At 37.7% G+C, this 27736-nt stretch overlaps 3 protein-coding genes across 5 annotated transcripts; 1 reads left to right on the forward strand and 2 right to left on the reverse strand.

Moving 5' to 3' along the window:
* The first annotated feature begins 151 nt into the window (after window positions 1–151).
* On the forward strand, window positions 152–12710 carry asgrl1 (asialoglycoprotein receptor-like 1). 2 transcript variants are annotated; one of them, XM_079826554.1, is made up of 9 exons: window positions 793–886; window positions 1337–1420; window positions 5012–5128; window positions 6177–6260; window positions 6413–6505; window positions 6619–6657; window positions 8624–8763; window positions 8852–8964; window positions 11276–12710. In XM_079826554.1, exons 3-9 carry the CDS (start codon window positions 5116–5118, stop codon window positions 11439–11441), a joined length of 648 nt encoding a protein of 215 aa, XP_079682680.1. In that variant the 5' UTR covers window positions 793–886; window positions 1337–1420; window positions 5012–5115; the 3' UTR covers window positions 11442–12710. The 2 variants fall into 2 exon arrangements, with proteins under 2 accessions (XP_079682679.1, XP_079682680.1); XM_079826553.1 differs by lacking the exon at window positions 5012–5128 and having other exon boundaries at window positions 152–886.
* On the reverse strand, window positions 11588–16165 carry LOC307132318 (phospholipase A2, minor isoenzyme-like). The gene is made up of 4 exons (XM_079826557.1): window positions 16112–16165; window positions 14261–14411; window positions 12974–13107; window positions 11588–12501 (listed from the first exon to the last, which is right to left on the reverse strand). Exons 1-4 carry the CDS (start codon window positions 16158–16160, stop codon window positions 12383–12385), a joined length of 453 nt encoding a protein of 150 aa, XP_079682683.1. The 5' UTR covers window positions 16161–16165; the 3' UTR covers window positions 11588–12382.
* Window positions 15345–27436, reverse strand: LOC307132317 (phospholipase A2-like). Of its 2 annotated transcripts, none has more exons than XM_079826555.1 (5): window positions 27302–27436; window positions 25177–25229; window positions 24253–24400; window positions 24019–24152; window positions 15345–17262 (listed from the first exon to the last, which is right to left on the reverse strand). In XM_079826555.1, exons 2-5 carry the CDS (start codon window positions 25223–25225, stop codon window positions 17057–17059), a joined length of 537 nt encoding a protein of 178 aa, XP_079682681.1. In that variant the 5' UTR covers window positions 25226–25229; window positions 27302–27436; the 3' UTR covers window positions 15345–17056. The 2 variants fall into 2 exon arrangements, with proteins under 2 accessions (XP_079682681.1, XP_079682682.1); XM_079826556.1 differs by lacking the exon at window positions 15345–17262 and adding an exon at window positions 22768–23754 and having other exon boundaries at window positions 27302–27430.
* Between the last annotated feature and the right edge of the window lie 300 nt (window positions 27437–27736).

Below are 27736 nucleotides of genomic sequence, written 5' to 3' on the forward strand. Positions count from 1 at the left end.
GGACTTCAAATAATAGATGGGTTTAATACAAATAATAGGAGAGTACAGAAACGGGACACAACCAAACAACAAGGTAACGCAAACAAGAACGGACCATGAGTGCAGAGGAGTGAGTCAATATAAAGGAGTGTAGATGATGACTCCTTTATTGTGAGGAAGTGAGTTCAGGTTTGAGACAGGGAGGATTCTGGGAAACGGAGTCCGGGGCAGGGGTGGATTGTAACAGCATTTCACTAATTTTATAATTTTTTTATTGTTGAGAAATTACTCTTGGTTCTTTTTGGTTCGTTTTGGTTCAACTTAATCGTCTTTAACTTGCACCAGAAAATTCTTATTTAGTTTTATTTTGTAATTTTCAGGAGAGTGTACTCATTTTTACAACACAACATGTTATTACTTTGGTAGGAAAACCTTATTAATTCCTAATTAATATTGACATGCTTCTTTGTTAATTGATCAAGCAGACTTGCTGGAACATTATATCTCCCAGGAACCCTAATATGTTATCTACATAAAGAGTAATTGATAACTTTCATAGGAGGTGTACTCATTTATGCTGAGTACTTATGCCTATGTATGCATCCAACTATATTCATATATCTTATATCTGAACAATAGCATTTTGGCCAGAAGTCCGTTTCTTATATTAATTGATTCGAGTAATTTCTTGACTGAATATTTTGTCATATTTCACACACGCGAGGATGCAAATTTTAGAACAAGTCCAGTAGGATGTTAGGACTGTCAATCCACGTTCTCGGAAATGGTTTAGGAGTTACGTAAGGACAGAATGACAGAGAACAGCCATCAGGACACTGACCGCAAGCAGAGGAGGGAGATTCGACAGAAACACTCGCTTTAAACAGTAGATTTACTGCACCTGACAGTAAGTTTTTTTGTATTTCCACATGAGAGCATAATGTCCTCAATGTATGAACCTTCATGGTAAAATCCTAATTTTGAGTAATGAGAATGTTTCACATGTTTGATTTAGTTTTGTGTATTTCGCGTGTAATATGTCAGATAATAATATACAAAAGTCTCTTTATTCTACTGTGTTTGAACTAGCAGTATATGTGGGCAGACATTTCTTCATGTGCTCTTCTCCATGTTTGTGATAGATGAAGTTCAGTAATAGTTTGTCAGTCTAGCGGTTAATATTCAACTGTTTTGTTGCATGACCTTGAAACTCTTGCGATTAGTGCATTCACACAGTTTCTTTGCTTATACCGATATTTATATGTTGTGACAAAAGTCATTACATAAGAGAAATACATTTCAATTCAGTTTTAATTATTTGATGTGAATACATCATTCATCCTGCTTTATTCTTCAGAGATGGAATCTGTGTCATATGACCGGTTTACCACACCTGAGGCAGAAATAAATCACACTGGCCAGAAATTTATATTTGAATCAGGTGAGAGATGTTTTTTTGTTTCAGGTTATGAAAGGAATGTTTGTAAATTGTGCTTTGTAGAAAACATTAACTCAAAATTAAGAATAAATCGATCTCGCCACCTTACTAAGAAAGGCATTTCTAGTAACCAGAAAAGAGGGAGAAATACCCTGGTAAACCCTTATTTGCTAAATACTGAATACTGACACTCCATGACAACCCAGCTAACAAGCACTGATAAAAGTTATTCTGTGGTGAAGTAAATAATACAGGAAAAAAAACTAATGTAATTTCTACATGAAAAAGTTAGTATACAGGCAACAATTACAAAAACAGTTCTATATACACAAATCTCTCTATAATCTATCTATATACAAACTATATCTATAAATACAAAGTAAATTCTATATTAGTGCTCAATTTAAGCTTGTAGAAATTAAAGTGTAAATATCAACGTTATAAAATTAAGTTAAACGATTCAACTTTTCTGATACTGTTGTTCCTACCACACTGTAAAACATTTTAGGGGTGTACAACAAAAAAAATCTTAGTACCAATTTCCCCTAGCTTTTTTTTGTTGACTCAACTTTTGTAAATAACGGTTATATGAACTGAAAATAAGTTGTATGTGACATAAAAAATTTTTAGTTGAGTCAACTTGACATTATTTGTTTTCTGGAGATATGCAACTATTCTGTAACAAATCTTTTGTAGTTGAGCCAATTCAAGAAATGTTGTCCATTGGAAACAGAAGTTCTTAAGAATTAACAGGTTTAGATGTTGATTTTTTTTAAAAATTGAAATTAATTTGGTCTTGAAAATCATGAGTGTTTTCTTTGGTTGGGCAGTTAGCCTCTTTGTGTGAGTTTGTGGCCTTTGCAACAGTGTTTAGCTAAACACATAATTTGTTGCTAAGAAAGAAACCAAGACGATTAAGTTTTCAGCCTCATAAACTCTAATAAATCAATAATCTTATTTCTGACCAATATTTTACAATATTTAATATTTTACCAGCAAAACTTTGTTTTAGCAGATCAGACATTCTGAATTTGAAATACATTACGGGGGGGAGTATTTTGCCACACACAGACATCAAGAATCAGCATATGAATCTCAACAATGGTGACATGCTTCATGCCGCAATGCATGCTGGGAGCCAAAAAAGAAAAATTATGGCTCCCAGCATACATTGTGGCAGGAAACATGTCACCATTGTTGAGATTCATATGCTGATTCTTGATGTCTGTGTGTGTCTAAAAAAAGTTCCCAAAATGTATTTAAAAATCAAAATTCAGAATGACTGATCTGCTGCATAAAACTTTTGTTGGTAAATATAATATATTATTCATAAATAATCACTTTTGGTCAGGAATAAAGTAGTAAACTACTCCACTTTATAATGTTAAATAATAATAACTGTATAAAATTAAGTTTTTTGTTAAACACTGCTACAAAAACCACAAGCTCACATAACACCAAGAGTCAAACTGCAGAAATCTAAAGGAAACACTCATTGAACTCATTGAACACTTATAATTTCACTCATGAAACATTTTCAGTAAAAAATTCTACATCTGAACCTGTTAATTCTTAATGAGAACTTTTGTTTCCAATAGACACAAAATGTTGACTACAAAAGATTTGTCATCTCTCCAGAAAACAAATAATGTCAAGTTGACTCAACTAAAAAAACATTTTGTGTCACAGAAAACTTATTTTCAGTTCGTATAACTGTTATTTACAAAAGTTGAGTCAACAAAAAAAAGCTAAGGGAAATTAGTTCTAAGATTTTTACAATGTGGATTTTTGCTGAACCAACACAACAAAATCAGTCATTTCAACTTTTTTCAAGTTGTGTTTTTTACAGTGCATGCACGGTTGGTTTTCCAGCTGTATTTACACTGTTTTATCATTGCTTTTGTTAGGTTTAGTAATGCAGTTTGTAACACCTGGAGTTCATTTTCAAAATGACATTCATACTCAAAAACGATCCATCGAATGTTACCGACACTGTTTATTGTGTACCAAGTAATGAGGTCTCTGTGTACAGGTGTTGCATTACTATAACATAGATCTGTTGTGTTGTTGTGAAACATACATTTTAAAAGCGTGGTTTAATTCAGTGTTATATTGTTTGAGTATTGCAAAGGAAACGTCAACTAAGTAGAAATACCGGTAACTCAACAACCTTTTACTGGCTTTTTAAATTAAATAATTACTTATTTTATTTGTTAATTTTACTTAACTTAGTTAAAACTGCAGTCCGTAACTTTTTTTGGTTAAATATGATCCAAAATCTAATTTTGAGCAAGAACATAACCAGCCAGTGTTCAAAACGATGTCCTTACCGTAACCCGATTCACTACGGTAAACTTGTAATACTGTGTTATAATTTGAGTGGTGGATTACTGGTGGATTTCCGAGGGAAATTTGAGCATGGTGCCGTTCGTCTTTGCGTCATTACGTCACGTCTGTATACATAAAGAAGGAGTCCGGCTAGTAGTAGTGTTGCATGCGAGGATGCTACAGGTGGTTGATCATTTATAGATTTTTCTCACAGCAGCTGGAATAATTAAACGTATCATTTTGATGGCAGATTGTAATCCAGAAAGATCCAAATGACAATCATCAGTGACAACTGGAGATTCACCCATAGTCAAAAGCAAAAGATTAGTCTGTACAGAAATTAAAATCTACAGGTAACGCTAATACACACTAAGGGTGCGTTCACACTTGTAGCTCGGTTCGTTTGGTTCGTTTGGTCCTGACCAAAAAACAAAACATATAGTCCTGGTCCGCTTAGCGTTCAGACTGGCATTTTTAACTGTGAACCTAAAGTTACCAAACCAAAGACATAGGGATACGGTCACAACCTGATTGGTCGGCTTTTATGACGTATATTTCGCGACGGAGCTTGCTTACAGAACATTCAAAACAATGCTGTGTGCTGGATTAAATGCGGTCATTTTATGCGCGAACATATGGTTTTTTTTTTATCAGCTGAGAACTCACAAAGAGCTCATAAAATGTTCAAAACATTCAAAACAGCACCAGGATTTCCTCAGTTGTATTCAGAAACGAAGATCTGTATATATTGATGAGGCACTTTACCTCCTCGTTGGTCCACGTTTGCCCTCTACTCATTTTGGATAAACCGATCTTTCCACGTCGTCAAATCAGATGACTTGTAGCGTCGCATCTTGTGACAGCACGTCCTGTTTTTGGTTCGTTTACATGTCTTTGGTCCGTGTTGCGTTCACATATCAATCAAAGCGCACCAGAGTTCGTTTGGAAGCGGACCGAGGCCCATCTTTTTACGCGTCTTGGTCCGCTTGTTTGGTGCGCACCAGGGTTCGGATGGCAGCGTTCACATATGTTCAAATGAACCGCACTAACCGAGCAATCGCACCAGGGTTCGTTTTAATCGAACCAAACATGACAAGTGTGAACGCACCCTAAATACACATAGTCACGCAATGCTGTTAACATGAACTATTTGAGAACAAAGTATAACAATAATAATAATTTGCATGTTTTGATGTGATATGAGCTAAGTGATCGTTAGATTTAATCCGTTGGTAGCGTGATTTATTGTAATGCTTTTTTTCTCAGGTGGTCAGAACAAAATGTAGAATCTGTGATTCCGAAGTAATCAGACTGACAGCCACACATACTCCTCAAAACATTAGATTCATCCGCGCTGAGGAGCCGTGAAGATGCACAACCTACGTAAAGACAATAATTCCATAAATAACTACAATTGCAGGTTTCAAACAGAGATGGCGACAAAGAGGCAAAACTTAAAACAGACTGCAGCTTTAAAGGTGCAGTGTGTAAATTTTAGCGACATCTAGCGGTGAGGTTGTAAATTGCAACCGCTCACCTCTCCCTTTCGAAGCACATAGAGAATCTACGGGGGCTGACACAGGACAACGATGTTGTCCTCGGAGAGAGCAGTTTGTCCATTTAGGGCGACTGTAGAATCATGATGGCACAAAATGGCGATTTCACTGTAAGGGGTCCAGCAGTGTATGTAGATAGAAATGGCTCATTCTTAGGTAATAAAAACATAACGGTACATTTTGTTAGGTCTTTATACACCACTGAAAACATAGTTATGTATATTATATTGCATTTCTGTCAATAGATCCTCATAAATAATACACACTGCACCTTTAAGTAGCGTTTACTTAATACCATAAGTGAAATGTACTTAAAAAATATGCATGCAAAAATGTGACAAAGAAAAATGTTGTATAATTTACCTGTTTTTTTCAGTGAGGAACATTCTGGGAAATGTGGCTAATGTTCTGACAAGGTTCTCTCAAAGTTATGAACAAACCTTCATCCAGTAACATTAATAGAATGTATGTTTAAAGCTATGTGGTCTTTAATAACATTAGCACAAAAACATTTATACATCATTCATGGAACGTTCTTCTGAATCGTTTTAGTTGGACATTAGGCTAATGTTTTTTAAATGTTACATATTACTATTCGGTTCAGAGAACTTCCAAATGTAACTTTCCATCATATTTGCTAAATTATAAAATAGAACATTTACTTAATGTTTTCTTTAACATTCTCAAACCTCACCAAGAAAAGTTTTTAAAATATTTAAAATAACTGGACGTTTTGAACGTTCTGAGAACATTCAGAAATAACGTTTTCACAACTTAATGGGAACGTTAGATAAACATTTTTGTTAGCTGGGAATGTAGTTTTAGTCTGTGTTTGTTCCATATTCTTATGTTATGACTTTAATTCTTTCCTACAGGTAGACAGAACAGAAAGATGTACATAATATATGGTGCCCTCGTCCTCTATGTGTTTATACTGACACTGGCTGTAGGAATTAAAAGTATGTTGTGAGCATTTTTCTTCCACCAAATAATTTGTTGATGTCAAATTTAACAAAACCTTCTGGATTCCACTGCATTATTATTATTATTATTATTATTATTTATTTATTTTTTTACCAAAGGGATTGATTTCAATTATTATTTTTAAAAGTCTCTCAGGTCAGCCAAGAGGTCGCTGAAGTTAGACTTTCTGTGGAGTCCCTTGTTGCCTCCATTAAAGAGTCCCCCAAATCTCTGCAATTTGGTACATAAAGATTTTTTTTAATAAGTCTTTGTAAAATTACATTTTTATATAGGTTTATGCATATACTAACAATGTCTGTAATATTAATTTATTGTGATTTTTATTTCTCCCAGAAAATGCTCATTTCTCTGAGCGTGTGATGCCGGTGCAAGGTGAGGCTCTTTATGACAATGGGGTCCAAAAGTCAGAGACCACTAGTTTATTTGCCTCTATGCTTTGCATTTATATAATTTAATAATAATATATCATCAGCATAAAAATTTGAGTTTGAATTGAAAAATGTACATGCATTTTAAAATGCCTTAGTATTATATCTATATTATATCTCATCTTGATCTCGAGTTTCATTTGAAGAATATCTGATCTTGTCTACACAAAGTCACTTGGTCAATGTTACAAATGTACTACGTTTATTAGTGACCTACAAACAGCAGAAACATAATCCTATTTCTGAATCATTCAAAAAAAAAAAAATAATAATAATATAATAAAAAACAGGGTTTATTTCCAGTGTTAAAGGCACAATATGTAAGAATTTTGGATGAAATATTCAAAAACCACTAGAACAGTATTAAATATTTTGTTGACTTGTATACTTAAGTTATCCCAAATGCTTCCAAGAATGTTTAAATCCAGAGAAATAAGACTTTTTTTACCAGGACACGTCGCCTATCAATGACCAAACCCGCAGTACCCTCGGTTTCATTTTCATATATAGGTTTTATTTTATAGAAACCATGGAAACACCAAAGACGCTTTAGAGGAGCACGTCCTTGTGGCGACTTTTTGTGACTTTAGCTTATTCACCGAATCCCCCAGAGCTAGATAAGTCCATACATACCATTCTCATCTCCGTGCGTGCCATAACTCTGTCTGACGCACCCACCGCTAGCCTAGCTTAGCACAAAGACTGGAGGTAAACGGCTCCAGCTAACCTACTGTTTAATAAGTGACAAAATAACGCCAACATTTTCCTATTTACATGTTGTGATGTGTCTAGTTACATTGTGTACTAAGACCGACGGAAAATGAAAAGTTGCGATTTTCGAAACCGATATAGCTAGGAACTATACTCTCATTCATGTGTAATAATCAAGGAACTTTGCTGTAGTAGGCTAGCTGGAGCCGTTTACCTCCAGTCTTTGTGCTAAGCTAGGCTAGCGGTGGTTGCGTCAGATAGAGTTATGGCACGCATGGAGATGAGAATGGTACACTCTAAAAAAAAAGTCTCGTAATCATAAGGGAACATTTTTTAGTGCTATATAGCACCAATTTTGGTGCTTCAGTGGTTCTTCAGAGGTGCTATATAGCACCTTAGTCAAAGAACCGGTGAAGAACCTCTGAAGAACCGGTGAAGAACCTCTGAAGAACCGCTGAAGAACCACTGAAGCACCAAAAATGGTGCTATATAGCACTAAAAAAGGTTCCCCTATGATTACGAGCCAAGAACTATTTTTGGTGCCATATAGAACCTTTTTTTTTTAGAGTGTATGTATGGAATTATCTAACTCTGGGGGATATGGTGAATAAGCTAAACTCCCAAAAAGTCGTTGTGTTCCTTTAACATATGTGTTTTATTAGACAGGTGAGCAACTGTTTGGATACATTCATCGACAGAAAACGAATGATTGTTATATAGCACAACACAGTTAGTCTTATTGTTTAAATCTTGTTTTCTTGATTTACCACGCGTACCATGTTTTACCATGACTAATATTGATCTAGCTTACTGCAGTGTACAACAAGTGTCTCATAGTAGCTGCCAAGCGAACACAGAGTAGCATTATAACATAACTTTCAACACACTCAAATGTATCTAATATGATAAAATAGTGCTGCGTTACCCCACATACGCATGACTGGAATAAGCAGAAGCGGTCGCCTGTGGCATAATAAAAGCGCTGCACAATCAAGGCATCATTAAGCAACGTTTTCACGTTTTGAATAAGTGACATATTATGGCTTTTTAATTACATTATGAACCCCAGATTTTCAAGGTGGACTCAGACTTTTGGACTTTTACCAATTTTTTAAAAATGTTTATATTTGGCTTGGCAGTGAAATGCGCCTGATTTAAGTAATGATTGATTTTGATTAAATGCATATTTAACTGTACAGGTCCCTGCCAGGAAGGCTGGGTGTTTTATAAAGAGTCATGCTACTTTCAGTCTTCAGTCAAGAAGAGCTGGCAAAATGCTGAGAACAACTGTATCCAGAAAGGGTCCCACTTAGTGGTTGTCAATGACTTGGCTGAACTTGTAAGACAAAAACACACACAGCATCACAATTATTTGTGGGAGTCTTATGTGAGGTTAAATATGTGTTTGGTCTCTCTTTTTAAACCAGGACTTCCTATCCTCAATCTTGAAGATGTCTATCAGCTACTGGATTGGGCTTGTTGAGAAAGAAAAGGAAAAATGGTCATGGGTGGATGGAACAGACTTTAGTGCTACAGAACAGTAAGAATGAATATAAAATAATGAGAGAAGGTCAAAAATCTAAATGCACTAAGTAGCATATTAAGTGCCCCTAGTTTTTTTGTGATTATTATAACATGACAATGTATACAATAGTAATGGACGGCTCAAAAGTCGGACAATTTCTGTTGAGGCGTTGCCATAACGCGTTGCTTTGGGTCGCGTGCGTTTTGATTGACTGCTGATTTTCCTCTGTTCGGAAATGGCTCTCGAGCCAAATATGGTCCTTTCAGAGAGTGTGTGGCCTCACGGGAAAAAAGTAAACCAATATTTTTTTTTTCATCCATAATCAGAGCTAATGTGTTGATTTAATTACAAATCTATATATTATATATTTTAAAGTATTACACAATTCACCAATGCCTGTTTGTCATGTATATACACCAACCAATCGTGATCTGGCAAAGCAAGTTCAAATTCCATTGGGCAATGTGAAGCGGTAATTTTCTGTTCTTATTCATAAATCGGTTGAAAATTACATGGACAGACGAACTAACGTTTGTGGAACGATTTCCTGCGGTTTGTCTCATTTTATTAATTGCATCACTGACAAAATGGATTTTAACTGACAACAAACAAATCACTGTACAAAACCACAGCAGCAAAAGTCGCATTAATGCTAAGTAGTGTTAAATTCACTTGTATTTATGTATATTGATACACCGTTTACTATTTCATGAAACTATCAAAGTTAACAAAACCCAAGTTCCACCAGCACCAACAGGCCTATTATGTGAAGTGTAGGCTGGCGAAATGGTTACATGAAAGGACTTTATTATATTAACGTTACCATTTTTGAATATTATGCAGCATTATGAAAGAAGTCTCTTATGTTCATCAAGCCTGCATTTATTTGACAAAAAAACAGCAATATTGCGAAATATATTAAAATAATGGTTTTCTATTTTAAAATAATTTAAAATATAATTTATTCCTGTGATCACAGCTGGATTTTCAGCATCATTACTCCACTCTTCAGTGTCACATGATCATTCAGAAATCATTCTAATATGAGGATTTAATGTCAATGATGGAAACTGTGATACTCTTTTCAAGATTGTTGGATAAATAAAAAGTTAAAAAGAACATAATGTAATAATATTTCACAATATTAGGGTACAGTTTTTTTCTGTATTTTTGATTAAATAAATGCAGGCTTGATGAGCATAAGGATATATTTATCCTTATATATATATATATATATATATATATATATATATATATATATATATATATATATATATATATATATATATATATATATATATATATATATATATATATATATATATATTGCCCCTTTTTTACATTTGAGCCCCTGCCCCTGAAGAACTCTCTGCACGGCCCTGCACACAAGTGCTGATTCAGATATGCTAATGGCCGTTTCATTTCTGCCACGCGCTGTAAAGGCCGGGACACACCAACCCCGATGTCAAAAAGCTAGCAGCAACGAACGCCGACGGTGTTGTCGCCTCTCGTCGGCCGCGTCTAGGAAAAAAAAGCTGCATTTGAACAAACCGAGAGAACTACAGCTGACTGTCAGTTAGCACGCGTGTTCTGCACCTGCGTGTAAATGAGACTGTCTATTTCTGCAGATATATTAGTCTATATTCGTCATTCAAAAGGAAAACCAAGGTTGAGGCTGCAGATACACAAACCGTAAACAAATCAACACGCTCTTACCTTTTTGAATTTCAATAACGCTGATCATGTTCTTTATTCCACTCCGCTCATGTTAATATTAAAATATTCGCCCAGGAACGTAAGATGACGTAAAATTAGTAGCGTTTTGACTTCTTTGCGCGCTGTTTTGCTATTATTCTCCTGGACTGACTCATTCGCTAAGCTGAACAGCCAATCAGAGTTCTCTTTCTCACTGACGGCAATTCTGCATGTTGAATCGGCCCAAAAAAATCCAGACGTTGTCCAACTAGAGCCAACAGAACACACCGAAAAAACTAAGCCGGCCAACGCTCAAAAATGGTCTGATGTTGCCCTACGGCCAATCGTCAGCTTGATGTGTCCCGGGCTTAAGCAGTAGACCAATCACAACAGAATGGGCCATCTGACCAATCAGAGCAGACAATGCTCTCAAAAAGGAGGGGTTTAGAGAGACAGAATCCTTTATCAAACCGTTTCAGACACTGTAAGAAAAGAGGTGATGCTGCAATGTATATTATGAGAAAATGTAAGTGTTTTTTGACCTGCTGTAGGAGACCTCAAAAACAAAACGAGGAACCTTTAAAACAGCACAATAGGGGCACTTTAATCTAACTCTTGATGTCTGTTTCAGCCACTGGGATAAAGGTCAACCAGATGACTGGGATGTCCGTGTGAATGGTGAGGACTGTGGGCAGCTCCACTCTCGGAAAGCTGTGGAAATACGGAGGCTGTGGAATGATGCAGACTGTACGCTCACTTACCCTTACATCTGTGAGGGCAAACCCAAGAGCCACTGATAAATACAAAACTAGCCTCAAACAATGCAAAAGTCAGTTTCTTAAGCAGAATTTTTGCCTCTTATTCCAGTAAAAATATCTAAACATCCTTATTTTGAGGTGCAAGATTGTAGATAATGGACTTATTAGATAATACATCTTGAATTAAAAGTTGAATTAAACTTTTCTGCAGTTTTTATTTTCGCAATTTAAGCCCAAACCTTAGAACATTTTGTTAGATTTGTGCTTAAAACAGTTTACCAATGGGTCAAGATTAAAAAACGTTCACTTTATGATTAATTCTCTATGAACATAATATTAATAAGGAAATTTTGCTTCTCAAGTGAATTTAAGGATGTTTCAATGTTTTTACGAATGTGAAAGTCAACTAGTATCTATGTAGGATTACAATGTTTTTGTTTTTGTAGTATGTTTAATTTATAAAAGGTTATATAATGATTCTGTATCAATAATGGCATGTAAATGTACTTAACTTGCAAAAATAATTTTCTTAATCAGTATTTTTGTCTTTTTAAACAAAACAAATGTACTTGAGAAGCAATTAAATAAGATTATATGACTTATTTTCACAGAATATATAAGTTCTTCCCCCCATTGGCAAATTGTTTTTAGTTGTTTTAAGCAATTCTTCCAAATTTAAGCTATTCTTCCAAAACAAGAATAACTGCCAATGGGAAGACAAATCTACTTAATTCTAAAAAACAATTCTTAATAACGCTTCATATTTAACTTGGACATTTTTACTGGAAAACTATGAAAAATATGAAGAAAATTATAGTAATGTTTTTTTAATTGAATGAATATTTACATACCATTAAATAATCTCTCTGCTATGAATCAAAATATCAATTAGCATGAACACAAAATAAACGGTTACATGATATACCATTGCTATGTTTAATGAGACTTTGAGTCTTAAAACTTTATCAAGTGTCAGGTCATTAGCAGTTTTCACTGGGGTAGTGCTCGTTCTCAGGGTTGTAACCCGCTTGTGCAAAGCATTCAGCTGCTTTTCTGTCACATTCGCAGATGAACATCTCACAGGGGCGATTCTTGTCAGCTGCAAGAGACAACAACAAAAACAGCAGTTCAGGTCTCAATTACTAACTGAGCTTTTTAGATGGTCTGTCCTACTGAGTCCTAACAGGGAACATTCTTAAAACTCCCCTAATGTTCTGGCAAGGGTTGTGAACAAATATTCTTCCAGTAACGTTAATACAACGTTTGTTAAAAGTGATCTGGTCTTTAATAAAAACATCTATACACCTTTATGAAAGCTTTTTTTCTAAAACATTTTAGTTGAATGTATATCTAACATTTTTAAATGTTACTACTTGTTTCATAATTTTCATAAGAACATTCAAAGGTAACATTCCCATGTTTGTAAAAATTGAATTTTCCTTTAAAATTTCGCACAAACAAGAAATATATCAATGTTCCTATAAAATAAAAACTGGACAGAGAACATTTAGAAATTACATTTTCATAACATAATGGGAACGTTGGCATATTTTTGCTAGCTAGGGACTTACCATTGCAGGTGATTTTCTTTGCCGGTTTGTCGCATGCGAATGAATAGACTTCAGTGTAGGGGTTGTCTAAGATGCCCCAGCAGTCATCTTGCTGCCATGAGTCCGAATAACACTTGTCATGCACCTGACAGCACCTAGAGAGGAACAGAGTGTACAGTGGACATGTTTATGAAGTTTGTCATTAATAATGATATTTAAAGAGATTTGCATTACTTGACTGCTGGAAAAATGCATTTTCCTTCATAATGTTTGGGTGCGTACTTCGCTTTCAGACATACACTTGCGAACTTCCCTAAGCACTTTCCCTTGGGCCACCATTTTGAAGTGAGTTCCACTTTGTCAAGAGGGCGAGGGAAGTTTATGTGGCCCTCGTCCCCTCGATTTTGACAGAGGGACTGAATCTACTCCGATGTACACTTCAAGCAGCTATATATCCCACAATTCAACTTGATTGCACAGCAGATTGATTGCGCATGATATATTCATTATTTTGAGAATTCATCTCATAATAGTGTATATTAATTATCGAGATCTAATCGCTTAATACTCGTAGCTACCTTATGTTCACGGTCAAAGTTTATACTATTGATATTTTTATATCAAAATTTTGACTTTATAACTCGCAATTGTGAGAAAAAAAGTCAGAATTGTGACTTTATATCACGCAATTGCGAGTTTATATCTCAGAATTGTGACTTTATATCAGAATTCTGACTTTATAACTCGCAATTGTGAGAAAAAGTCAGAAGTGTGGCTATATCACGCAGTTGCGAGTTATAAAGTCAGAATTCTGAGATATAAACTCGCAATTGCGTGATATAGGCCTTGTCACAATTCTGGCTTTTTTTTCTCAGTCAAAATTTTGACTTTATAACTCTCAAATGTGAGGAAAAAAAAGTCAGAATTGTGACTTTATATCACGCAATTGCGAGTTTATATCTCAGAATTGTGACTTTATATTAGAATTGTGACTTTATATCACGCAATTGCGCGTTTATATCTCAGAATTCTGACTTTATAACTCGCAATTGCGCGTTTATATCTCAGAATTCTGACTTTATATCTCGCAATTGTGAGGAAAAAAAGTCAGAATTCTGAGATAAAAAGTCGCAATTACTCTTTTTATTTTTTTATGTAGTGGCGGAAACGGGCTTCCTTTGCCTACCATTTGTAGTTATAAACTGTTCACTAATCTTTTCAGTCTGAGCAGGCAGAAGTTTGACAAACAAAGCTGTATCAAATGATTGATTCCAGTCAGTGTCTCTGTAACTGATGTGTAAATCTGACCTGTCCAGCTCATCCAACGGGGTGCCTGAGCCTCCCTTGCCGCAGTAGCATCCGTAGTCTGCGTAATCCAGTGCAGGCCAGCTATCAGGGATGGTACAGAGGATCATGGACCTGAACTGCCACAGCGCACGGTAGTCTAAAGTCGCCAGCACTGTTAAACAATGACAGTTTATTAATGCGAATACCGCTTAGCATCAAAATAGTATGTAAACAACAGACTGCATTGCAGAATCATCCACTGTTCTACACTTGCTAAAAGGAAAAATGTTTTCAGTTTCACACAAAGCTATCACATGGCTTCAGAAGATGTGGAATATTTCACAAAAGTCATATGGACCATGCATTTTTATGTTTCTTTTGTACCTTTTTTTGAGCTTGACAGCCCTCACTCGATGTCACTGATTGGAAAGCCAGGATATTCTTTAAAAGATTACTTTTTGTGTTCCACTGAAGAAAGAATCTCATACAGGTTTTGAATGACATAAGGGTGAGTAAATGTAAATTTTTGGATGAACTATCACTTTAAGGGGACATTTTTTACCTGACCTGATCACCATTCATTCATAGAAGACTGTAAAAATGTATATGATCAATAAGTTATGACAACATGTGTTTTAACATTGCTTTAACTCAAAAAACTTAAAATAAGTTAGCTTTTTTATGTTATACATGATTCAACTCATTTTTTTAAGTAAGTGTAATGTAATGTAAGTTGAAATGACTTAAACATTCAAGTTGAATGTACTTAATTTAAGGCAGCAACTATTTTTTTTTTTTTTACAGTGTACACACTGTTCACGAGAAGCAACATAGTATACATTTATCATACATATTTTATTTACCGCCTGCCTTACATAATATTTATGAAAGGTGTATAGCAATTTCAAATGGTTTGTTTCTGCTTCACATCCAGTGATCTGTCTCCTGGTGGACCCGATGGTCAAATGTAACAGTCAATTTAACCAATTTGTCTCTTAACCATTTACATTCTTAAGTATTTAAAAAAATGTCATAATTTCATAACCACATTACATAGTTTAAAGTGTTGTCTATGTTTCCTGTCAGTATTACAACCCACCTTGGTAATGACAGCACTTTTTTATTTGACATACACACACAGTTTAGGGATAAGCTGTAGTTTCAAAAGAACTTTAACTTCAATTTATACAAAATTTTAAGACAAAAAACAAGTCTGAGTTACAAAATGTGTTAGAACACTTGCCGCTCTTCCTTCTACAATCTATATTAAGACTATAATACTTTTAACACACCAAGTTTTCTGGCTTTAGGTCTTGTATAAAGCAATACTCCACACAAAAATGAAAATCATCTTTTACTTAACCTCATGTGGTTTCAAACCTGTATGCATTTTTTTCTTCGGTGGAACATAAAATAATTTTTTTCGAAGAACCTTTGGAAACCAAACAACATTGGAGCCCATTGACTTCCATTATAAGGACAAAACAACAGTAACAAAAACAACACACCGAGACATTTATCAAAATATCTACTTTGATGTACAACAGATGAAAGAAAAGCATACAGTTTTGGTACAGTAAGTAATGACAGAATTTTTGGGGCGGACTAGCCCTTTAAATGTTATTACAGCATTCTCATAAAATATATTTAATCTAATAAATGAAGGCAAGAGGTCTTTTTTTTTGAAGGCAAGAGGTGCAATTATTTGACTAATTAGTAAATGCTATTTTTCAAATTATTTTACATATATATATTTAATCATCTCGTGTATCTATATTAAATATTTGCCTTGCATACATAAGAGAAATTATTAAAACAATAAGGTCCTGTACAGTAGTTGAATAATAAATCATATTTTTTAAGTATACTCACAGGCTGGCAGACTGACACTCAGGACCACGAGAGACAGAAAGGTGTGCATGGTGAAGACCAGATGAACAGGTGTTCATGCTGATTATTTATAGAACTTATTTATATAACATTGATGGGCGGGGTTCACTGATAAGCCAACTTTGTGAATATTATGAACATGTGAGATATGTTAATATACAGTATGTGCATTCATACAAAAGCAAAAACATACAGCTTGTTGTTGAGATCTTTACAGCTTTGTGCAAGTTGAGTGTGTTAATGTACACTTGTGTATGTGTGTGTGTGTGTGTGTGTGTGTGTGTGTGTGTGTGTGTGTGTGTGTGTGTGTGTGTGTGTGTGTGTGTGTGTGTGTGTGTGTGTGTGTGTGTGTGTGTGTGTGTGTGTGTGTGTGTGTGTGTGTGTGTGTGTGTGTGTGTGTGTGTGTGGACTGGTAATCATCACGTTATGGGGACAAAATGTCCCCACAAAGATAGCAATATCCGAAATCCTCATCCTTGTTGGGACATTTTTAGGTCCCCATGAGGAAAACATCTTATAAATCAGACTAAGTGATGTTTTTTGAAAATGTAAAATTGCAGAATGTCTCCTGTGAGGGTTAGGTTTAGGGGCAGGGGCAGTGTAGGGGGATAGAATATACGGTATGTACGGTATAAAAACCATTACGCCTATGGAAAGTCCCCATAAAAGATGAAAACACTACATGTGTGTGTGTGTGTGTGTGTGTGTGTTTGTTCTTTGGGAACATGAGCATGTGTTGGCAATTTGCACAGCTGGTACGAGAATTCAGTTTTCTCTAAAAAAGTATGAGAATTTCATAAAGGCTGGAAAAGTTGCAAAACTCTTGAGTACATGCAAAACAGCTGTCAGCGCACAAAAGGTTTTTTGACCAAACAACAATAATGTTGTTAATGTTGCATTGTTATATGCATGCACATTTCACTGACTTCAGCGCATTTTGTTGCTGTAAAGGATTGTGAGAGTGACTATGAATGCAACAAGAGTGGTAATAAAGCTGCTGATCTCTCTGGATGCTGAACTGCAAACACTTGCGGGCAGATGATTATTGGAGAGGTTATAGGGGGATTGAGCGAAACACTCCGCTGCAGCCTTGTCACACTTGCAGATGAACATATCACAGTCATCATTACTGCCTGAAAGATAGAAAGAAAGAGATAACCCTTGTGAAAAAGAAGTGTTCTCAATTGTATCGAATGTGCACTTGTAGTGTAAACCTTAAAAGTATATTTAAAAAACTGTACTTGCAGATAATACAATAATAAAATAAAATGTCACTTAAGAGAGTACACTTCCATGAATGTCTCTTATGCTTAAGTACACTTAAAAAGAGCACCTTGTAATGTGAAATGAAAAGTTATACCTTAAAGTAAATTTTAAATCATTATATTGTAATGATATTTTGTTGTGCGTCAAGAAGTACACTTATTTTGATGTGTTGACTAATATACTAAAGCACAATTAAAGTACTTGATTATAATTTAACTTTAGTGTGTTATTCAATATTACATCTAAAGTTAATATATTTACTGCAATGTATTATTTACTTTAACTGTTCATCACAAACGTGTAAATACAAATATATTTAAATACATGATGTGCAAGTTATTATAGAAATGGCATTTAACAAGTACATTTTTCATTAAAATACATTTTAGTTTCAGTACATTCAGCAGTACACTTTAAACATATTTCAAAGACAATAGAAGTATTTTTTTAATACAGATGTATTAAGTCTTTAACTTTTAAAGTCAACTAGTTGCATTTAATATAAAATTAAACATTTAGATTTAGTTCATCCTTAATTATATTCTTTAAAAGTATATTATTAGCCTGACGTCGTTATACTCAATTCTAGTCAGAATATGAGTCTGATACTGCTCCATTGGGCTGTGATTATGGGGCTTGTTTCAACCGAACCAGGAAAGACCTCAGTTGGATAGACCTACAACCAATCAGAGCAACGGAGCGACGCATAGTCAACAGAACTCAACTGCACGTACGCTGGAAGAAGTAGAAGAAGAAGATGAGTGTAAACGATCTTTGCCGGTGTTGTAAAAATAATTTAAGGATACACAGAGTACTTACCAACACGATCATCATTTCTGAGAGAAATAGTAAAGGTGAATGCATATACGAACAAGTTTTCCGTTTAGTAAAAAAATTCAACCCAAGCGCTCTTTGGTGACATGGATGATTATGTTACTGTAGATCATCTGTCCATCATCGTATACACAGCTCCTGTTCGGGCATAGTTGCTCCACAACGGATCAAGTCCAGACCTAATTTCCCGAACTCAAATGTTGTAGGCAGGGCTAAATTCGGCTGGCATCCAGGCTATATTATTTCAGTAATAAGTACTCTAATAAAAAAGATTTTTTTTCCACAAGAGAATGCTTATAATACAGTACATGCAGAAAATAAGTCTTCCATATCAGGGCTTACGGAATGTAACGGTGATAACTGTAAGCTTTATTTGAAGCACTGAGCTAAAGTATATGGCCGGGGACGTATAGCAAACCCCCCCCCCCCCCCCCCAACAGACTCAGGGGCTGGAGCCAACAATGGAACAGACTCAGGGTCTGGAGCCGACACTGAAGCGGACTCAGGGGCTGGAGCCGACAATGGAACAGACTCAGGGGCTAGAGCCGACACTGGAGCGGACTCAGGGGCTGGGGCTGACAATGGAACAGACTCAGGGGCTGGAGCCAACAATGGAACAGACTCAGGGGCTGGAGCTGACACTGAAGCGGACTCAGGGGCTGAAGCAGACACTGGAGCGTACTCGGACTAGAGCCGACAATGGAGGGGACTCAGGGGCTGGAGCCCGACACTGGAACAGATTCAGGGGCTGAAGCAGACACTGGAGCGGACTCAGGGCTTGGAGCCGACAATGGAACAGACTCTGGGGCTAGAGTCGACACTGGAGCGGACTCAGGGGCTGGGGCCGACAATGGAACAGACTCAGGGGCTGGAGCCAACCATGGAACAGACTCAGGGGCTGGAGCCGACAATGGAACAGACTCAGGGGCTAGAGCCGACACTGGAGCAGATTCAGGCGCTAGAGCCGACACTGGAGCAGATTCAGGCGCTGGGGCCAACAATGGAACAGACTCAGGGGCTGGAGCCAACAATGGAACAGACTCAGGGGCTGGAACTGACACTGAAGCGGACTCAGGGGCTAGAGCCATCAATGGAACAGACTCAGGGGCTGGAGCCGACAATGGAACAGACTCAGGGGCTGGAGCCAACAATGGAACAGACTCAGGGGCTGGAGCCGACACTGAAGCGGACTCAGGGGCTGGAGCCGACAATGGAACAGACTCAGGGGCTAGAGCCGACACTGGAGCGGACTCAGGGGCTGGGGCCGACAATGGAACAGACTCAGGGGCTGGAGCCAACAATGGAACAGACTCAGGGGCTGGAGCTGACACTGAAGCGGACTCAGGGGCTGAAGCAGACACTGGAGTGGACTCAGGTGCTGGAGCCGACAATGGAGCATACTCGGACTAGAGCCGACAATGGAGGGGACTCAGGGGCTGGAGCCCGACACTGGAACCGATTCAGGGGCTGAAGCAGACACTGGAGCGGACTCAGGGCTGGGGCCGACAATGGAACAGACTCAGGGGCTGAAGCCAACAATGGAACAGACTCTGGGGCTGGAGCTGACACTGAAGCGGACTCAGGGGCTGAAGCAGACACTGGAGTGGACTCAGGTGCTGGAGCCGACAATGGAGCATACTCGGACTAGAGCCGACAAGGGAGGGGACTCAGGGGCTGGAGCCCGACACTGGAACAGATTCAGGGGCTAAAGCAGACACTGGAGCGGACTCAGGGCTTGGAGCCGACAATAGAACAGACTCTGGGGCTAGAGCCGACACTGGAGCGGACTCAGGGGCTGGGGCCGACAATGGAACAGACTCAGGGGCTGGAGCCAACCATGGAAAAGACTCAGGGGCTGGAGCCGACACTGAAGCGGACTCAGGGGCTGGAGCCAACAATGGAACAGACTCAGGGGTTGGAGCTGACACTGAAGCGGACTCAGAGGTTGAAGCAGACACTGGAGCGGACTCAGGTGCTGGAGCTGACCATGGAGCGTACTCAGACTAGAGCCGACAATGGAGGGGACTCAAGGGCTGGAGCCCGACACTGGAACAGACTCAGGGACTGGAGCCGACACTGGAGCGGATTCAGGGGCTGAAGCAGACACTGGAGCGGACTCAGGGCTTGGAGCCAACACTGAAGCGGACTCAGGGGCTGGAGCCATCAATGGAACAGACTCAGGGGCTGGAGCCATCAATGGAACAGACTCAGGGGCTGGAGCCAACAATGGAACAGACTCAGGGGCTGGAGCTGACACTGAAGCGGACTCAGGGGCTGAAGCAGACACTGGAGTGGACTCAGGTGCTGGAGCCGACAATGGAGCATACTCGGACTAGAGCCGACAATGGAGGGGACTCAGGGGCTGGAGCCCGACACTGGAACAGATTCAGGGGCTGAAGCACACACTGGAGCGGACTCAGGGCTGGGGCCGACAATGGAACAGACTCAGGGGCTGGAGCCAACAATGGAACAGACTCAGGGGCTGGAGCTGACACTGAAGCGGACTCAGGGGCTGAAGCAGACACTGGAGTGGACTCAGGTGCTGGAGCCGACAATGGAGCATACTCGGACTAGAGCCGACAATGGAGGGGACTCAGGGGCTGGAGCCCGACACTGGAACAGATTCAGGGGCTGAAGCAGACACTGAAGCGGACTCAGGGGCTGAAGCAGACACTGGAGTGGACTCAGGTGCTGGAGCCGACAATGGAGCATACTCGGACTAGAGCCGACAATGGAGGGGACTCAGGGGCTGGAGCCCGACACTGGAACAGATTCAGGGGCTGAAGCAGACACTGGAGCGGACTCAGGGCTGGGGCCGACAATGGAACAGACTCAGGGGCTGGAGCCAACAATGGAACAGACTCAGGGGCTGGAGCTGACACTGAAGCGGACTCAGGGGCTGAAGCAGACACTGGAGTGGACTCAGGTGCTGGAGCCGACAATGGAGCATACTCGGACTAGAGCCGACAATAGAGGGGACTCAGGGGCTGGAGCCCGACACTGGAACAGATTCAGGGGCTGAAGCAGACACTGGAGCGGACTCAGGGCTTGGAGCCGACAATAGAACAGACTCTGGGGCTAGAGCCAACACTGGAGCGGACTCAGGGGCTGGGGCCGACAATGGAACAGACTCAGTGGCTGGAGCCAACCATGGAAAAGACTCAGGTGCTGGAGCCGACACTGAAGCGGACTCAGGGGCTGGAGCCAACAATGGAACAGACTCAGGGGTTGGAGCTGACACTGAAACGGACTCAGAGGTTGAAGCAGACACTGGAGCGGACTCAGGTGCTGGAGCCGACAATGGAGCGTACTCAGACTAGAGCCGTCAATGGAGGGGACTCAAGGGCTGGAGCCCGACACTGGAACAGACTCAGGGACTGGAATCGACACTGGAGCGGATTCAGGGGCTGAAGCAGACACTGGAGCAGACTCAGGGCTTGGAGCCAACACTGAAGCGGACTCAGGAGCTGGAGCCATCAATGGAACAGACTCAGGGGCTGGAGCCATCAATGGAACAGACTCAGGGGCTGGAGCCATCAATGGAACAGACTCAGGGGCTGGAGCCATCAATGGAACAGACTCAGGGGCTGGAGCCGACACTGGAGCGGACTCAGGGGCTGGAGCCAATGTGAGTTGTCCAGACACACACAAATGCGCCGCTATGGGCAATGCAACGCTCTCTGGACTGAATTCTGGGGCTGAGGCAGACTCTGGAGAGCACTCTGGAGCAGACTCTGGAGAGCACTCTGGAGCAGACTCTGGAGAGCATTCTGGAGTGGACTTCAGAAGGCGGATATATTGTTCCATACAGGATGTATTGTTCCAATGAGCAGTTGTAAGTATCCCAGGGCAACATCGAGTATAACGGTTCATCCAAACTCCCATGAAAGATGGTCATCAGTAAATTATTCTTCAGATAGACTATGGAGGCCAGCTCCAAGAATTCCTCTGCATATTAGGCAATGGGTTGGCCATTTTTGAGAGAGGGAGTATAGCTGGTCAACAGGAAGGAGTGGAATGCTCATGATGCTGTCGATTCTTATTTGCTGGTCTTCTGTTGTGGAATGTAGACTCAGACACAGAGAAATGCAGATAAAGGTGATCTTTTTTACAGCACTGAGCAGAATGGTGAATACGGGCAAGTATGCAGTTCAAATAGACTTTGATTTCAGAGAATAACTTGGTAATGATGACTTTCTTTGTCTTACAGGTGCAGGAGATCATGGATGGTTGGACGGATGGCTGGATAGATGCACACACCTCATCGCGTTTGGTGAGTATGATGGTAATGGTCTTTGCAGGTAGCTGATAGGAAAACACAGGAGACACAAGGGAGAGGAAGACCCTGGAGTACAAACACTGGAGATAGTTGCTGGAGTAAACGCAGGAGAACAGGCAAGTGTGCAGGTGGGAGTCAGGAAGGATTATGGGAAATGTAGTGACTGACCAGCAGACCAGTGATATTGTGACACAGGGTTATTATTATAACTGAAACTACAATATATATATATATATATTAAAAAAAAGCCTCTAAAAGTAAACAACAACCAAAACTTTAATAGAAAATTAAAATGAAAACGGAAAATATAAACACAACATCTTATACAAAATTATAATACAAACTATATAATAGTATTTCAATTATACTAAAATAACATTGTTTCATACTCATCTATTATAGTTTACCATTAGTTAATGCACAAAACCTCAGCCTTATATTTTAGTCAGATTATAAATGTGAACATACACAACAGTTAGTTCTGGTACTTTCCACTGTTTGTATCATCATCCGTTTGTCTGTGTCCCAGAGAGACTGATAGTCTGTGTATTAGTGGTAGGGATTTTCATCGACTCTTTCTGCAGTTATATGTTAGGCCAGTAGGTGTACTATCATTATGGCAGAACAACAAGTACAACATGTTCCTGCATCGTGTATTATGAGTGAGCCATTAAATCAACTGATTTGTTCAACAACATTGATTCATTCAGGAACATGTAAGTCATTGAATCATTGACTCAACTGATTTATTCAACAACATTAATTAATTCAGTGCTGCATTACAGTTTGTTTTTTATTATGCCTTTCACTTGCTAACTTCCCTCCGTCTCGTTCACTCGGATGTGCGTCATTGCTTACGTTGCATGAGTGCCCACTACTGGCGGAACCTTTGCAATGGACTGAACTGGAACGTCCTAAGCCCTTTATCACTTGGAATCAACTATGGAGTTGATTTCTTTTTTCCTTTACGGAATTGTTTAATGCAGCATTCTATATGTAGATAGGTGTGTTTGGGTTGTTTTAAATTAAAATATCATAGAGTTGTTTGTGGTGGGGTACATTAAACGCGATATGCGGTGACCTCACAATCGTGTTGCATTGTGGTATATGGAGCTCTCTGAAGTGTACATATGAAGTAGACTGTCCATAAACGTCCCTCGTCCACTTCACGAAGTGGAGCGCTCTTCAAAATGGCAGCAGGGATTCCCCCGAAGGGCAGTGCTTAGAGAAGTTTGCAAGTGTGTGTCTAAAAGTGGAGTGGAACACATACATTGATTCATTCAGGAACATGTGAGTGAATCATTGAATCATTGACTCAACCGATTTGCTCAACAACATTGATTCATCCAGGAACTAAAATGTTTTTTTTTTTAATGGAATATTGCAGTATTTATTATACATGAGTTATCAGTGCACATAATAATTATAATTATTATATATAGATTATAATCTTTTGGCCTTTTAGGAGTCACTGATATGGGATGAACTCCTGAGATTAATTTTCACTCACCCAGACATGTGATCGTTCTGGTAATCTTATCGCACTGGTAGTCATATTTGTTTGTGTAGGGACTGTCAAACAATGACGTGCAGGACTCAAGAGTCTTTGCTTTGGAATAGCAGGCATCATGGGTAAAACAACACCTACCAGGTCATTAGAGAGGGGACATTCTTAATACAAATATAATTATAAATTAACACCATTAAAACAATGTAGCACATTCCCACAATAAAATCAACTCACCGATCGAGCTGGTCAACTGGCGACCCTTGACCACCAAAACCACAAAAGCAGCCATAGTCTGCAAAGTTCATCAGTGGTGAACTGTTCGGTATTGTGCACTCGATCATGTGCTCAAATTGCAGCAAGTTTTTCATATTGTATAGATGCGCTTCAGAGAAAATATTACTGTTAGAGAGTCAAGTGCTAAATTATGTGAAGATCACAGTGTGGGAAAACACATTAAATATGAATAGAGTGACAAAAAAGAATAGACTCCTTTACATAACACACCAACTTAACCATAATTATGCATAATGCTGAGTACAATTCTCCCTAATAAAAGTAAAATAGTAATTTTGAAATCAAACTTTATATTACTTTAGATTCAGATCTTCAATCAAAATAAAACAGCAGATAATAGACACGATTTATCTCAATTACATTATTTCTGAAAAAATACACAAATAAACTGTCTGGAATAGAATTATTTTTTTAGCATGTTAGAATTTGGTGCATTTATTTATTTACACAGTAGTATTCAGTAGGGTTTTATGTTTTATTTTATTTATTTTTTGAAAGAAATTAATATTTATATTCAGCAATGCATTTATCTAAAGTGACGATAATACAAATCAAATTTTAATTTTAAATAAATCATGTTCTTTTGAATCCTTCATTTTTTTTATAACGGTTTCAATAAAAATACTATGCAGCTGGTGTACATTATAATATATTAAAATAAAAAGCAGTTAGGCTATTTCTATTTCCCACAATATTACTGTTTTTTTCACTTCATTTTTGATAAAATAAATGCAGCCTTGATGGACGTAAGAAGCTTCTTTTAAAAACATAATTTTTTAGTTTGTTTATAATCACTTCAAATAGATGATATATGTCAATGTTAACTATGGTGTCAGAGCCAATAAAAGGATGAACAATACTTACATGATGGTAGAGTGACAGTAAGGATCAGAAGTGCGAGATGGACATCCATACCACTGCGAGACAGAAGCAAAGTAATTTCATATACGTTCAGATTCTTTCATTCTGTTAATACATATTGAATATTAGTTTACAATAGTGTTTATTGTTTATACTATATTATTGTAAATCTCCCTGAAATTCTGTTCATTAGCAGAAAGGTCATGGGGATCCATTCAGAGAATGGATCATTTAAAAAAAGAAAAAGAAAATAAATGCTACATGAAACTTAAAATATACCAGCCCAAAGTCTAATTTCAGAAGCTGCCCATGCAGTTATGAAACATTCTCTAAACAATCTTATGTGTCAAATGGTACTTCTGTGCTTTATGTTGTTTTTATTCCACACATTTCCCCCTTCTGTATTGGTGTCTTCTGAACAGAGATGTAGGCTATAAAGTACTAGAGACACATACTTGAGTAAAAGTACCTTATCAAAAAAGTGACTTGAGTAGAAGTTGAAGTGCTCTTTAAGCACCACACTTAAGTAGAAGTACTAAAGTATTCAACATTTTTTGTACTTAAGTATTGCAAGTAGTTTATTTTAAAATTTACTACTCAAGTACTGAAAGTAAAAGTATTGTGTTATGTAGTTATTAAAGAAAGTAGTCAAAAGTTTGAACATCATATTGTTTTTATTATTTCAAATGATTAAGCTAAAGGACAATCACAATGTTGGTAGGTAATTTTTCTACATATTGTCATATAAATAACCTGAAAATACTGTAGTTCATTAAGATTAAATCTTACTATAACAACTCTTACAAAAAAAAAAAGGGGTAAGCACACTTATATTCTCATTTCAAGAGGTGTTCTGAGTAAATTATTTGTTTGTAACACTTTACAATATGGTTTGATTTGTTAACATTACATTAGTTAATGTATTAGACTAATAACTAACATGAACTAACCATGATCAATACATTTGTTACTGTATTTATTAATCTTTGTTAATCTTAGTTAATAAAAAATACAGCTGTTCATTGTTTGTATATGTTACTTAACAGTGCACATAAAAAAAAAAAACCACACCATAATCCCCCCTCCACCAAACTTTACACTTGGCACAATGCAGTCAGGCAAGTACTGTTCTCCTGACAACCGCCAAACCCTGCTCCTTCCATCGGATTGTCAGACAGAGAAGCGTGATTCATCACTCCAGAGAACAAATCTCCACTGTTCTAGAGTCCAGTGGCAGCGTGCTTTACACCACTGCAGCCGACGCTTTGCATTGTATTTGGTGACGTAAGGATTGGATGCAGCTGCTTGGCCATGGAAACCCATTCCATGAAGCTCTATACGCACTATTCTTGAGCTAATCTGAAGGACACATGAAATTTCTGTAGCTAAAAGAATGGCGACTTCTGCGCACTGAGCCCCTCAGCATGGCTGAGTTTCTGTTGGAACAGAGTATAATACCACTGACAGTTGACCGTGGGTTATTTCACGAATTGACTTATTGCACAGGTGGAATATATATATATATATATATATATACATATATATATATATATATATATATATATATACATATATATATATATATATATATACATATATATATACATATATATATATATATATATATATATATATATATATATATATATATATATATATATATATATATATATATATATATATATATATATATATATATATATATATATATATATATATATATATATATATACCTTTTTTCAAAAAGAAAGGTTCCATGGCTGTTAAAGGTTCTTCATTGAACCATCAAAGCCAAAAAGGAACATTTATAGAGTGTAGAGTATATTTATCTATTGTATACCAGTAATCTAAATGTAGCCACATTGAAAGCAGGGTGGTATCAATTCTGGAAAAGTTAAAATTCCCTTTCAGTCACATAATACCAGAATTTTCAAATACCAGAGCTTTTTAAATTTTAATCATTACACATGACTGAATTGTGGGCTAATATAGTTTATGATCAGAGTGCATGACTTTCAGTAACAGCAAAATATTTTTGGCTATGTTACACACATACAATGTATGCTATACCCTTGACTTGTCACTGTAATGTAAAAGTCAATATAAAACAATGATTATTCCATCTTACCCTAATAAAATTATCCAAGGGCTTCCTCTAAACGGGGTAAAAAATAACCACTGTGGTTTTCCAATGTAGTACAGTTTTACTAGCAAGTTAAAGCTCTATGCCAAGCGACTTGCACCAAATCACTGTCTCTTCTCTAATTAACAGCCTTCCTTTTGTAGACAGGATTTTTTTTTATTCTTTTGCATGCAAGCAGCTTGTTATTACAATCAACCAGTCTGTCAACTGCAGTAAATACTTTGCATTCTTCATTAAATCTGTCACATACTGTTATGACTGAGAAAAATTACTTTGACTGAACGTCAGATCTCAAAGTAAGAAAGATTCTATCAATCAACATATATTTATACAGCCCTTTACAACACTCAAGTTGAACCAAAGTGCTTTCCAATAAAAAAAAAAAACAATAAAAACAAAAATTAAAAGCCAACAACAAGA

The sequence above is a fragment of the Gobio gobio genome (genome assembly GCF_949357685.1).
Source record: "Gobio gobio genome assembly, chromosome: 10".
Taxonomy (NCBI): domain Eukaryota; kingdom Metazoa; phylum Chordata; class Actinopteri; order Cypriniformes; family Gobionidae; genus Gobio; species Gobio gobio.

Excerpts from the sequence above, each read along its gene's own strand:
- LOC307132318 (XM_079826557.1), bottom strand. The coding sequence starts at position 16,160 with ATGCACACCTTTCTGTCTCTCGTGGTCCTGAGTGTCAGTCTGCCAGCC. Across the intron at positions 14,412-16,111 it reads GAGTGTCAGTCTGCCAGCCT|TGCTGGCGACTTTAGACTAC; the intron begins GTGAGTATACTT and ends ATTGTTTAACAG. Across the intron at positions 13,108-14,260 it reads CCGTTGGATGAGCTGGACAG|GTGCTGTCAGGTGCATGACA; the intron begins GTCAGATTTACA and ends GTTCCTCTCTAG.
- LOC307132317 (XM_079826555.1), bottom strand. The coding sequence starts at position 25,225 with ATGGATGTCCATCTCGCACTTCTGATCCTTACTGTCACTCTACCATCA. Across the intron at positions 24,401-25,176 it reads TACTGTCACTCTACCATCAT|CGCATCTATACAATATGAAA; the intron begins GTAAGTATTGTT and ends TTTTCTCTGAAG. Across the intron at positions 17,263-24,018 it reads CAGAACGATCACATGTCTGG|GCAGTAATGATGACTGTGAT; the intron begins GTGAGTGAAAAT and ends TCTATCTTTCAG.
- asgrl1 (XM_079826553.1), top strand. The coding sequence starts at position 1,339 with ATGGAATCTGTGTCATATGACCGGTTTACCACACCTGAGGCAGAAATA. Across the intron at positions 8,764-8,851 it reads TCAATGACTTGGCTGAACTT|GACTTCCTATCCTCAATCTT; the intron begins GTAAGACAAAAA and ends TTTTTAAACCAG. Across the intron at positions 8,965-11,275 it reads GACTTTAGTGCTACAGAACA|CCACTGGGATAAAGGTCAAC; the intron begins GTAAGAATGAAT and ends TGTCTGTTTCAG.